At 43.4% G+C, this 13,111-nt stretch overlaps 2 protein-coding genes across 6 annotated transcripts in view; both read left to right on the top strand.

Annotated features, from left to right (window-relative positions):
- TAF8 (TATA-box binding protein associated factor 8) overlaps window positions 1-13,111 on the top strand; it is a 28,104-nt gene that overhangs the window by 701 nt on the left and 14,292 nt on the right. The window contains exons 1-2 of one of the 5 annotated variants that reach the window (XM_029572797.1): window positions 35-144; window positions 1,772-1,889. The exons of 1 other annotated variant lie outside the window; for it this stretch is intronic. In XM_029572797.1, the coding sequence (XP_029428657.1) occupies window positions 116-144; window positions 1,772-1,889 (147 nt within the window). In that variant the 5' untranslated portion in view covers window positions 35-115. Of the gene's footprint in view, window positions 1-34; window positions 145-1,771; window positions 1,890-10,648; window positions 10,786-11,017; window positions 11,035-13,111 lie in introns of those variants that run through there. 3 more of the 5 variants (XM_029572795.1, XM_029572798.1, XM_029572799.1) reach the window with 3 other exon arrangements.
- Window positions 10,749-13,111, top strand: part of LOC115073877 (acidic mammalian chitinase-like) — a 42,200-nt gene continuing 39,837 nt past the window's right edge. Inside the window, exon 1 of the mRNA XM_029572794.1 lies at window positions 10,749-10,785. The gene's annotated coding sequence lies outside the window, so the exon portion shown is untranslated. The remainder of the gene's footprint in view (window positions 10,786-13,111) is intronic.

Raw genomic sequence — 13,111 nt, forward strand, 5'->3', positions numbered from 1 at the left:
GAATGCTCACCTCGTCCCAGCTTAGCCGAGCGGCCGGACGTGACGTCGTGGCTAGCAGGCGGGCTCCGCCCCAGGCCGAGCTGTGCTGCTTTCTTTTTCGCGGGAGATTTAAAGGATGAGAGCGTGGCGGGAATTCCAGGAAAGGTATTTTCGCGTTTGCTGTAGTATTTCCTGGCAGATCAGGGAAGAGAGTTATAGACCAGGGTTAATCCTGCGAGAGATGCATCCTAGTACCAGCAAAGAGAAGATGGCAGCGAGTTGCTGAGCCCTGGGCTTTGCACCAATTAATTTAATAAAAAAAAAAAAAAGTTGCTGCCTCTGCTGAGAGACTTTATTCAGATGCTACTTCCACTTTAAACACATCAGTTTTATACACCTTCATGCAGTCACCTCTCTGGTGGATGCCTATTCACAGACGGGCTGATACAGTACCCACCATTGGACGTGCGTTTTCGACGCGCTAGCGTTACCCCTTATTCAGTAAGGGGCCGAAAACGCGCGTCCAACCCGCCGAACCTAATAGCGCCTCTACATGCAAATGCATGTTGATGGCCCTATTAGGTATTCCCACGTGATTCAGAAAACACACGGGCCGATTCAGTAAAGTCCGCAGGAGAGCTGAGCAGTCGCCTGTGCGCGCGATTCAGTATTTAAATGAGGTCTGGCGGTAGAAACGTCTCGAGCCCGCTGACAGCCATGGACTCGGAAACCGGACGCCGGCAAAATTGAGTGTCCGGTTTTCGACCCGACAGCCGCCGGCCGACTTCAAATTTTTTTTAAATTTTTTTTTTACTTTTTTTACCCTTCAGGACCTCAGACAATATCGCCATGATATTAAGTCGGAGGGTGCACAGAAAAGCAGTTTTTACTGCTTTTCTGTGCACTTTCCTGGTGCTGAAAGCAAAATGTGCGGCTTGGCTGCACATTTTATTTTCTGAATCGCGCGCATACCTAATAGCGCCATCAACATGCATTTGCATGTTGAGGGCGCTATTGGGTTCGGCGGGTTGGACACGCGTTTTCAGCCCCTTATTGAATAAGGGGTAAGGGAAAACGCACGTCCAATGGTGGGTACTGTATCGGCCCAAAAATGTGCTTTTCTGTGCACCTTCCGACTTAATATCATGGCGATATTAAGTCGGGGGTCCCGAAAGTTTTGAAAAGTAAAAAAATAAAAATTTGAAGTCTGCTGGCGGCTGTCGGGTCAAAAACCGGACGCTCAATTTTGCCGGCGTCCGGTTTCCAAACCCATGGCTGTCAGCGGGCTTGAGAACCGACGCCGGCAAAATTGAGCGTCGGCTATCAAACCCGCTGACAGCCGCCGCTCCTTTTGCCCTGTTCTACTGCCGGGCCTCATTTAAATATTGAATCATGTGTACAGGCGAGTGGCCTGTGCGCTCTCCTGCGGACTTTACTGTATCGGCCCATTAGTTTGGAATAGAATAAGTGTGCAGCCTCTCCCGAGAGTCCCTCGTCTTCTCCCTGCCTTCCAGGTATCCCTTCCTTAACATGCTGAAGCACAACAGCATGGCTCTGTGCCTTTCACTGCAACAGCTAGAAATGAGGAAAATCTCTGCAACAGTGAATGAACAGAGGGGGTGCTGGGGGCCAGAAAGCCAATCCACGGGTGAAAGGATACCAGACCCAATCAGGTGTGCGGGGTAACAATTACGGTGTGATGGTATATAACTAAACGACGGTATAGAAAAGATTTTACATAAATCACAATTATATCTTTGTCTGTCACCAGTAATCTCTCCTTTCTGTTTAGTGGTATCCTGCACCAAAACGGCTCCTTAATTAAAGTGCAGATACGTAACACATGGAAGGGAGCCAAGACAGAGACTTTCGAATGGGCCCATCTTTGCCTAGAGTGCCAGATTTTAAAGGTACCAAATATCCAAACTGAACAGGAGCCAGTTTCCATTTATTTTAGGGCAGTCTGCCGGTACAGCTGTAGGAGGGTGTCACCATGGCACAACACCTATGGGTGCCAAATCCATCTCTGCATTCAAAGAGCTCAAAGATATCAGTAATGTACAAGAAGCAAACGTTTTTCAGAGGAAAGAATATTCTCAATCAAGTGGTCATGGTATAAGACTCTTAAGGGGCAGACTCAGGAAATATTTCTTCACGGAAAGGGTGGTGGGCCTCTCAGGGGAGGTGGGAAAGATAATACAAGAAAGGCCAGGGGAAGCACAGAAGAGAGGGGTCTATAGCAGTGCAGCAGGGATGGAGTTGGGCATAGCGAATGAAGCTGAAGTCTTTACCTCTGTTAGGTGGGTGGGTTTGAGGGGTGTCTGCTCCCAATGCCTGAATGCTTGACTGATGGCTGTTTGCAAACATCTGCTGTTGGCAGCGGGTAACCACAGCAGCCCAGGGGAGCTCTGGGCTCTAGGGCTGGCAGCAGGGTTAACGGAGGCTGCACCTGCACTGCAGTTTCTCCTGCTATGTGTGGACACTAGAGATGTGTGTTCAGGGGAAAAGGGGCTGCTTTGTGCATAGTGTGTAGGTGACAGTGAGATTAGGGGGCATTTGGGAGAAGCAGAATTGGGTTATTCCCTGCTCCTTGATCCCTGTCTCTATATGAGACAATGAATGTGCCATTTACTCTAAAGAGGCATGTGTTGCACCAGTAGCATGTGATGCTCACAGTGAAAGAAACAGTCACATCACGCTGAAAAGTCCCACTGATATGCAAATTGGTGTTTACAATTTTACATGTCTATATTTAAAATACTTGTTTCTACCCACATAGGGCAATATTTACATTAAGAGTTGTCTTATGTAGTGAGAGTAGAATAAGATGGTTTACTTCATACACAGCATATTTCCTATATCATAACATTTATAGCAAAGTTCATGTCAGCTGGCACTGACAATGAGTCACAATTCCCATTTGCCCTGACCCTTGCCCTTTGCACCACTCTGAAGAAATGGTCCTCTCAGGTGTAAGCTCTTCAGTGCAGGGAGCTACCAACTGATGCCCACTATGTAAGAGGACCATGAGGGACCCTTTCCTGCTGTACTGATTAAGCCATAGGAAGTACAAAGCGAATGCTCTTATGGAGATGGCAGGAAAGAGCTCCCTACCTTCTGAAATCCTCTCATTTTTAGCCCTTTGAAACCACACTTCCTCTGCAGCTGCTGGTTCCTGCAGTGCCCTCTGGGCCTGGGCGGTTCACACTTTCTGTTGTGAGCACAGACTCTCAAAAGCACCCGTCACATCTTCCTGCTCTACCTCTAAGTAGGTTACAGATGTTTTTTGCTGTCTCAGGAAACTGAAAAAAATGTAGAGCTACAAGCACAAGGATCTCTATTTTTATTCAAAGCTACCAAAAATCCCCTGTGTACCTTCCAGCCTGTTTGTGTCTAATGAGGGTGGAGCAGGCAGTGTGGCCCAAGGGACTTCCTCTCAGGCAGCAAACCTGGCCTGGAAGTGGATCCTGAATCTGCATTTCTCGGCTGCTCTACCATGGAGGGTCAGGACATTTGTAACTGACATCAGCCTTCTTGTAATCTTCCACTGTGCTGCAGCAGCAAAGGGATGAAAACGGAAGCAATGGAATTAGTTCCACTAATCCTCTCAACCTGAACACCTGTCAGTCATTGCAGCACTCAAGTCTTGTTCCCTCTACTGTGACCATCTTAGGACACTTCCCAAACCTGTCCTGGTAACCCTACGGCCAGTTGGGTCTTCAAGATTTACTGGGACTCCTTTTTATGCAAATTAATCTCATGCATATTCATTGTGGATATCCTGAAAACTTGACTTGTGGTGGGGTCGCTGGGTCAAACTTGGGAAGTTTTGTCCTAGGAAGTGCACAGTAGAGATGGGAAGAGGCAGGAATGGGATTTGTCCTAACAGGAAGGAAGAATGGGAAATAAACGAGACAGGCATGGAAACGCATAAGCATTGACGTGGGGGTTAAGGTCAAGGTAAGCTTTGGGGGATAAGGATAGGGTGGAGCAGCTGTGATGAGCACAGCTTATCAGAGGTTGGCAGCTGTATTCACCCAGCATCCTTGCCCTTTCTGGCAGTTTATCAGTAACAAATGTTTGCTTTTGGTTTCCAACTCTATTTGAAAAGGGAGCCTGACTAACAGCAAAGCTTCCTTCTGCTCCTCACATCCTCATGGAGAAAGGCTAAACAGATTAGGACTATTTAGCTTGGGAAAGAGACAGCGAGCAGGGATAGCATTCAGATTTATAAAATCATGAGTGGAGTGGGAACGGTTCTTTACCCTCTCAAACGCCACTGACGCTGCATGAAAGTAGCAGCCGCAGATTTAAAGCAAATCACAGGAAGTCTTTTGTCCCTCAGCGCACAATCCAGTTGTGGGATCTGTTGCCGGAGGACGTGATGAAGGCAACTAACATAGTGGGGTTCAAAAGAGGATTGGACAAGTCCCTGAAGGCAAAATGCACAGCCAGATGTTAGCCAGGCAGGCTTGGGAAAGCCGGCGCTTATCCCTGGGAGTGAAATTGTTTAGGATCTGCCAGAAACAAGTCACAGCATCATCTGCAGGGACCTGTGACTTGTTACTTGAGGGCACGAGGCAGGAGCTTGCACACAGATCTGTATGAAGCTCCATATTGTTCAGATGGAAACAAAACTCCCACGTGAACAAGGGATGAAAGTCTTGGGTCAAAACTTGTTACTCAAACCTGATTTATTTATTTATTTATTTAAAGGCTTTTATATACCGGAGTTCATGCACTTGTGCATACCACTTCGGTTTACACAGAACAAGGAACAGAAAATTACATCAAACAGATTGAACAATTAAACAAATATACAATTATTATTATATCCTGAACACTGCTTACTGTTCAAAGCCATGGTGCTATATCATTAGGTATTGCCTCACTTCATGGAGCTGCCTCATCAAGCATTGCCTGGCTTTATGCAGCTGTCACTTGTGGAGCTCCTATCTTTGCAGAGCTGTCTCATGAGCACTGTATGTCTCTGAAGTGCTGTGACTTTGCATCTGTGTTTTAAAATGTAGAGTTTCATGCCAGGGTTGACAAGTTCCAGTGCATATTACAGAGCCATATAATCTGGTCAAACAGCTCCCTCTAGTGACAGTTGATGCAATCGCAGAGTGGTTTAGGAACATAAGAAGTGCCATAGGGTCCACTAAGCCCAGCATCCTGTCCCAGTCCACGTGACAAGTACCCAGCAGATCCTAATAGGAAGTCCATTCCATGCCGCTCACTTCCAGAAGCAAGAGACGGAGACACCAGAGTCTATGAGCTCCAGAAGCTTGGCCAAACATATTTTAAGCTCAGCTATTGTACTTGTATTCACCTCTGACAAGAAATGTCTCAATTTTATTGTGCACTGACTGAAAATATTTTCTTAGAATGTTTTAAATCTGCTACTAGTTAGTGTCATGGAGCGTCCCCTGGTCCTTGTACTATTTGAAAGGATATTTATCTGTTCCACCCCACTCATGATTTTATAAACCTCTATCATATCCGTCCTCTGATGTCTCATTTTAGCTTCGGAAACTGAACATCACTATGACATGTAATATAGTTACACTCTAAATTATTTCTTGTAGAATTGCCATATATTGTGACTTTAAGTCAATAAACAAGTTCTAGATAATACTTTTTTGGTGCCCTATTTATTTATTTATTTTTTATTTTTATATACCGATGTTCCTGTATAGAGTACATATCGCACCGGTTTACAGAGAACTGAACTGTCGCCCCACGGGCGGATACATTGGAACAAATTTCTCACTTGTAGATACTTATACCCTAAATACTAACATTTTTTAACTCTTTATTTATCAACATAAGAACATGCCATACTGGGTCAGACCAAGGGTCCATCAAGCCCAGCATCCTGTTTCCAACAGAGGCCAATCCAGGCCACAAGTTTTTTAACATACACCAAGGCAATGATAACACTTGATCTTGACAAAAGCATATCGTGCAATACAGTAGCGTGACATTGGAAATTCAATCTAACCAAAATATTGTATAGTATAATCACCAAATGTTGTACAATCTCACCTGTTTAACGTATAATATTAACCAGAATCCGCCCTGGCTATCTAGTTATACTCGTCCCTGAATAGTGTCCAGTAGGGCCGCCACACTTCCTGTTTGTCTGTTTTTAATACACGTTACTTTCTCCATTATGGTTCTATCCACCGCTTTGCTTTCCCAACACAGGATGGTTGGGGACCTTTTCCACTGAGGAGCCCCTGTTAGCCATGCTGCATGCAGCCTCTCGTTTCCCATCTCTTAGACCATTTCCCCAACAGAAAAAGAGGAATATTTACAGCTAACTGTTGCCGACATATGTCTGAAATACAGTCCAGAAAGATTGTTTCCCCACATTTCCACCACATATGTAAAAACGTTCCTATCTGACTCGGGTTACTAAACTTTGCTATAAAAACCCCACCAGTGTGCAGTATAATCTATTTAATAGCTTATACAATAGTCTTTGCCCTTTATTACATATAGTGATGTGCCGAGACATCTTCCAGATCAATTTCCAATCCTTATTTATCGAGGTCAACATTTAAATCAGAGTTCCATATATGAATACGTTTTTGCGAAGTTTCTTTTTCACACAGTACTGACTGAAAGTTATATACAAAATAGATATCAAATGTCTCGCTCTTTATTTACATCCTAACATTCCTTCGATCCCCTTACTATCCGCTGTATCTTGATTTTCCCGAATAATATCTCTAATGCCTTTGCGTAAATGTAGATCTAAATAGCAAGTCTTGTTGGGTATTTGATATTCTCCCACCAGCTCTGTAAAAGTTTTAACTTTCCCATCCTCAGATAACTGTCCTAGAAATCTTAGCCCTTCTACAGTTCACAGTTCAATATTAGGTGAAAATGTATATTGTGAGATATTCTATAGGACCAGGCCACATCCATTGATTTAACACGGTGTGTTACTGACTTCCATGTTTTGAGTGTGTGTGCAATGATAGGATGTTCACACGTAATCTGTCTATATGTCTTGAAGGAATATGGCATTGTAACAAAGATGCCAAACTGCATCCTCGTGCTCCCTCCTCCTCTAAAGAGAGCCACGACTGCGGTGGGACTGTGCCGATCCATATTTGCAGGTACCATAATGTATATGCCCAATAGTACCACTGGAAGTGCAGCAACCCGAACCCTCCTGCCTCCCTAGTTTTTACCATGGCATCCTGTTTTAACCTGAGCGGCTTCTCCTTCCAAAGAAAGCTAGTGAAATCTCCCTTTAAGGCCCGTATTGGGACATCACGTAGGAGGTGCATATAAAGATATACAAGCCTTGGTAATATGGCCATCTTTATCAAATTTACCCACCCAACAGTGACCAAGTCAGGGAAGATCACTTCCGTAAGTCAGCTTTGATCTTGTTAAGAATTGGCAAATAGTTCTCTTTATAGAGTCTGCTATAGTCCCTGGAGCCCCAGATGCCAAGACATTTAAATCCTTCCCCAGATCTTTTAAATTGGTTCAGCTCTGGAGGATGTTTCCTCGCCAGACCCAGTAACATCAGTTCAGATTTGGTATAATTAATTAAATAGCCCGAGATTTCCCTATAAGAGCCATTAATGCTGGTAATGAGCTTGTTAGATGAGTTAAATATAATAAATGTAAACCCCTCTATTCTCTTAGAGCTTCTAATATCCTGAGCCAATGGTTGTAATGAAGATGGAATAATAATGGAGATAGGGGGCATCCCTGTTTCGTTCCTCTTCCAATTTCAAAAGGAAATGAAACTACACCATTAGTCAGAATCCTCGCTGTAGGATTTTTATACAGAGAAAGGATCCAAGAAATAAAACAGCAAACATATAAACCAGGACACCCGGTCAAAGGCCTCATCTGCATCCATGGAGCTCACAGCCCAGTGTAATATATTAAACAGTCTCCTTGTAGAAATTCTACCTTTAAAATATCCTATTTTATCCTTATGCATCAGAGTTGGTAGAACATTGTCCAAGCAGTTCTGTAAGATTTTTGCTAAAATCTTTAAATCAGCATTAATAAGGGATATAGGAGGAACACTCCAATGGGTCCCTGGGTGCCTTGCAAACCAGCACAATTAAAACCTCTGTGAGGGTTCCCTCACAGGCCCCTGGGGTTCTAAGATAGATAAATAAGTCACTCAAAGTAGGAACCAAGTCCTCCATAAAGATTTTATAAAATTCTAACAGATAGCCATCAGGTCCCGGGCTTTTCCCACCCACCAGGGCTTTCAAAGCCCGCATAACCTCATCAGAAGTAATGTTTGCAGATAACCAATCTGCATCTTCTACCTCAATACAAGGCAAACCTAAAGGATCCACAAAATATAGGATCGTCTGTTCTTCTGGTTCAGGTTGTGCCTGATAAAAGTTGGCAAAATATTTATTTATTTATTTTTATGTACCGACATTCGAACTAGTATATCACATTTGTTTACAAAAAAATAATCAGGATTGCTTACAAAGGCATCTTAACAGAGAATCTTAGGATAGTGCATAAAGACAACATAGGTGGAAATGTAGGTAGAGGTGGAATCATTTGGTGTGACAAACCTTATTGATTTGAGTAGACTTAGGTGGAAAGGAAGGTAACATTAACTTCACAATATAAAAAGGAGATATTCAAATTAGATCTAGTCACGTAGTATCAGTTTTGTCAGAATAGGTAAGTGTTGGGAAAAGGCGAGTGTAACATTTCTTAACAGGATGCACTATGGGGACAAGGTTGTTTTAGAGAGAGGGAATGGTGGTGCTTCAGGCCTGGTTGTGTTCACCCAAAGGCTTTTCGGAAAAGCCATGTTTTTAGTTTTTTCTTGGGTTCCATTTTTAGCTCGGTTGGTAGATTGTTCCATAGGATGGGTCCCACCAAGGATAGTGCACGCTCCCAGATTGTGTTCAGGTGTGCTGATTTTGGGGAGGGGGTTGGGGGACGGCCGGTATTTGAGGACTGTAGGCTCCTTTGAGGCATCTGAAAGTGCAGGGCAGCACAGAACCAGTCTATGTTCTCGTTGTACAGAGTTTTATGGATGAGAGTCAGGGCTTTGTATTGGATTCGGAAAGCATTAATGTCAAGCATCTGCTCGATAGTCCCCTGGCTATCTGTAATGACAGATATTGCAGACCTCTCCCAGACTGCCAATAAGGAGCCTGCTTTGCTACCTTGCCCATAATAAGTTTGTTGTGAGAAACACATTGCAGTTCTTTAAGTTCATCTCGCACTATACACAATTTTTTAAAAGTATTACGAGAACAGTGTAATTTATGCTTTTGCTTTAGTAATTGAATTTGCTTTTCTAACTCTGCCTGTTTTAATTTGCTCTGCTTAATTTGATAACTGGCATATGAAATCATATCAAAGATTCCCACCTTAGAGTAGGATTAAATTCAGCGCAGCTAAATCCTCCACAGCCTCTTTCATGTTATCTCTAAAATCTTTTTTACATTAAGCCTCCAAGCCCGCTGACTCCTGTCAACATACGATTTAAATGAGAGGTGATCAGATGTGGTGCACATTAAGATATTGCTACAAAGAAAAAAATCTGTCCAGCTATAGGTTTGAAACCTCGAAGAAAAATATGTATAGTGTCTACAATTTGGGTTCCTCTCTCTCCATTTGTCCACCAAATCCCACATTTGCATTCGATCTATAAGCCTCTGCCGGTATCAGCCTGAGAGCTCCGTGATCCAGATTTATCCAAACTCCCCCATACAAACCCTTGTTATATCATATCCCAGAAGAACCTCTCGCATCTTATTACAGAATTCTGCCTGTCCTACCTTGGGCCTGAAATTATGTGATCATTTGCCCATATAAACTGCCCTCCAGATTCACATAATGACCTTCTGCAAAGGAAGGTTCTTATGGATCAGAACACAAGCCTATGCCTGTCCTACCTTTGCTCTTTTAAGTTTTCCATGTTTGGGGGCCACCAGGTGGGTCTCTTGCAGGAATGCTATGCTTGCCCCGTCTGTTTCAGAAATTGTAATAGACTTGAGCTTTTGACAGGGTTAGATATTCTGTGAATATTTATTTATTTATTTAATATATATTTCTATACCGGACTTCACGAATAGAAATTCACATCAGGCCGGTTTACATGGAACTTGGGGGAAAAACAAGTGTAACCAAGAACAAGAAGGCTGAATCAAGCAAAGTTACATAAAACAGGGGCATTGAACTTGGGGGCTAGAGTAGCCAGGAAGAAAGGTAGAGCGGAAAAGCAACAAATAAATAATAAATAACTGGTTATGAGATTGGTAATTATCTCATTCCTTAGGCTGAGTTCGAAGTGGCATTTTGACTAGGGGAAGGCTTGGAGGAAAAGCCACGTCTTCAGAATATTCAAAGATACAGTTTTTATCCCGGCCATTCTCAAAGAGACTCAAAATATTGACCCATGACATAATCCAGGATGGTGAACTGCCAATGTCAACATCAAGAGGTGATCCCCCATGACAAAATATAATTGCATCTAAACTTTAAACCAGTGCTTTCCATTATCCCATTACATCTTCCCCCCTTCCTTCCACCCTGGTGGGGATCAGGCCATTCATTCATTTAGATAACTTTATTGGCTCAATAGCTTATCATTCTTGTCCTCCTCTCCAGTCAGTTAAGTGCATGATGATTTTCCTGCACCTGCAGCAGCGGCACAGGAGACTTCCAAGATCCTCTCTCCGTACCCATGAACTACAAATCCCATCATGCCCCGGGTTTGGCGCATGTGCAGTCCACACAGCTAAGATGGCGGAAGCTCCGGTGGCGACCAGCGGCTCGGGCTCGGTAAGAGCCGCGTATCCCGTGGGATGGGGAATTAGGTTATAATCGGGACGGCCTTTCCCCGCCGCGTTTCCAGCTGTTGGTACCGGGTCCGTTGGGAAACAGAGCCCGCATCCGACTGGCTGGACCGCCTCAATGAGGCCGTGCTCGTGTCCTATTGGTTATCGGGCTGCCAATGGGAAGGTCGTGACGTAAGAGAACGCGAAGCTGGTTTTCTAGAGCTCCTTCTAATTGGATGGCTGAGATCACGTGGTAATTTAGCGCCCTGAAGATGGGGTGAGGTTGATTTCGGGGCGCGCTTTGGCCACTTCCTGTTAGATTTGGGCGGGGTGGTTTCCTCTCCCCTCCATGCACATCTGCTGCCTCCAGCGTGCCACCCCTTTATATGCATCTGTACTTAGGCCTGCTGCTTCACTCATGTTGCAGGTCCCACCCCAGTACCTCTTTAGCAGGTGACTCAAAAGACAATTCACTTATGGGTTTTTTATTTGGGGGTGGCCAAACAGTTTTGTGTCAGTTGGGTTATTTGCCAGAGGAATTTGTTGCCAGAGGATGTGGTTAGTGCAGTTAGTGTAGCTGTGTTTAAAAAAGGATTGGATAAGTTCTTGGAGGAGAAGTCCATTAATGGCTATTAATCAATTATACTTAGGGAATAGCCACTGCTATTAATTGCATCAGTAGCATGGGATCTTCTTAGTGTTTGGGTAATTGCCAGGTTCTTGTGGCCTGGTTTGGCCTCTGTTGGAAACAGGATGCTGGGCTTGATTGACCCTTGGTCTGACCCAGCATGGCATGTTCTTATGGCATTCTCCCCCCCCCCACTTTCACCCCCAATGTTACACAGATTCGTAATAGGGAGGGCCATACCCCAGCTCAAATCAGACATGTGCTTACCGCTTATTCCTTTCCCATGGGTAACCCTCTCCCACATTAGCTCCAGCTCATTGGGAAAATAAAGATCACCAGGCTGTGGCCTGAATTAATCTCAGAATAATCCCCAGTCAGAGAATGCATAATACAATTCAGTCTTTGGCAGTAAGGACCACAGAAGTGTAACATTTGTGGCTACTTCTTACCTGTGATATTGTACCAATTTTCAAAGCAAAAACTTTCCCTTTGAAAACTGTTAAAAAAAAAACCAAAACAACATGCACACAGCTTTGCAACCTGCTTTTTATGTGAGTAATTTTTTCAGATAAATTTACTCAGTTGTGAAAAACTTTCCAACCCTGTCCCTGGGAACAGATCCCCCTCACTATGCATAAAGGTACATTAATAGTGGAATTACGTGCATGGTATAACCTGCATATAGGGTGGGTAATTCCTGACATTAGCCAAACCTGGTCACAAGTATCCATCAAGATCCTAAAGAATATTTATTTTAAAATTTGTATATTTCACTTATACTAAATATCTACTACCTCTACTGCTTAACATTTCTGTAGCTCTATATGAATTACGCAGCGCTGTACAAACATACAAAAAGACAGTCCCTGCTCAACAGAGTTTAACAATCTAATAAGACAAACATACAGGACAAGAGGCTTGGGGTATTTCATAAAGCAAAACAATAACTAATGAGATATTCTTGCTCATATCCAGAGGTAAGCAGTGGCTTTCCCAAGTCTATGTGGCTAATAATGATTTTTCATACTCTGCCCTGAGCTGTCTAAAAATAGTGACATAAATAAATCTAATACGCTTATAAATAACACATTTTAGAAAGATGATTGGATTACAGCATGGATCCCATGCAGTAGTTTTGACAGATGAGATGAAAGGCAGGTGAGCACCTGGCTTCAGGATACCAGTGACATGCAAGGCCAACTGACATTGTGCTTTTCTTTCTCATTGGGTGAACAGGACCTGAAAGCTACCTCTGGTTCAGCTGTTCCCAACAGTGCTGGCTATAAGGACTTGTTCTTACATAATCATATTGTGGTTTCATTCCAGGCACACAAAAGTTATCTAAAAATAAGTGTTCTGGAGACTCTGCATGCCCTGCTATTTATTCATTCTCTGCTGTTCCCAAAATTCTAAGAGAATTCATCCTGTGCTATTAAATAGCATAACATCAGTACACCTGTATCAGAAAAGAAAACTAGTCCATAAAATTACGTTAAAACACAGTGAGGCCCATTTTCAAAGGGTTTAGGCTCCTGATTTGTGGAGTTAGGCTCTTAAATTGGCCCTTCTGAAAGTGCACTATGGCTGAGTGCATAAACGTAGGTTACTAAGTTCACTATTTATTTAATTTAATATTTTATGGACCACTAAATACAAAATGTGTTAAGAACATAAGAAATTGCCATGCTGGGTCAGACCAAGG

This window comes from Rhinatrema bivittatum, chromosome 12, assembly GCF_901001135.1.
Source record: "Rhinatrema bivittatum chromosome 12, aRhiBiv1.1, whole genome shotgun sequence".
NCBI lineage: Eukaryota > Metazoa > Chordata > Amphibia > Gymnophiona > Rhinatrematidae > Rhinatrema > Rhinatrema bivittatum.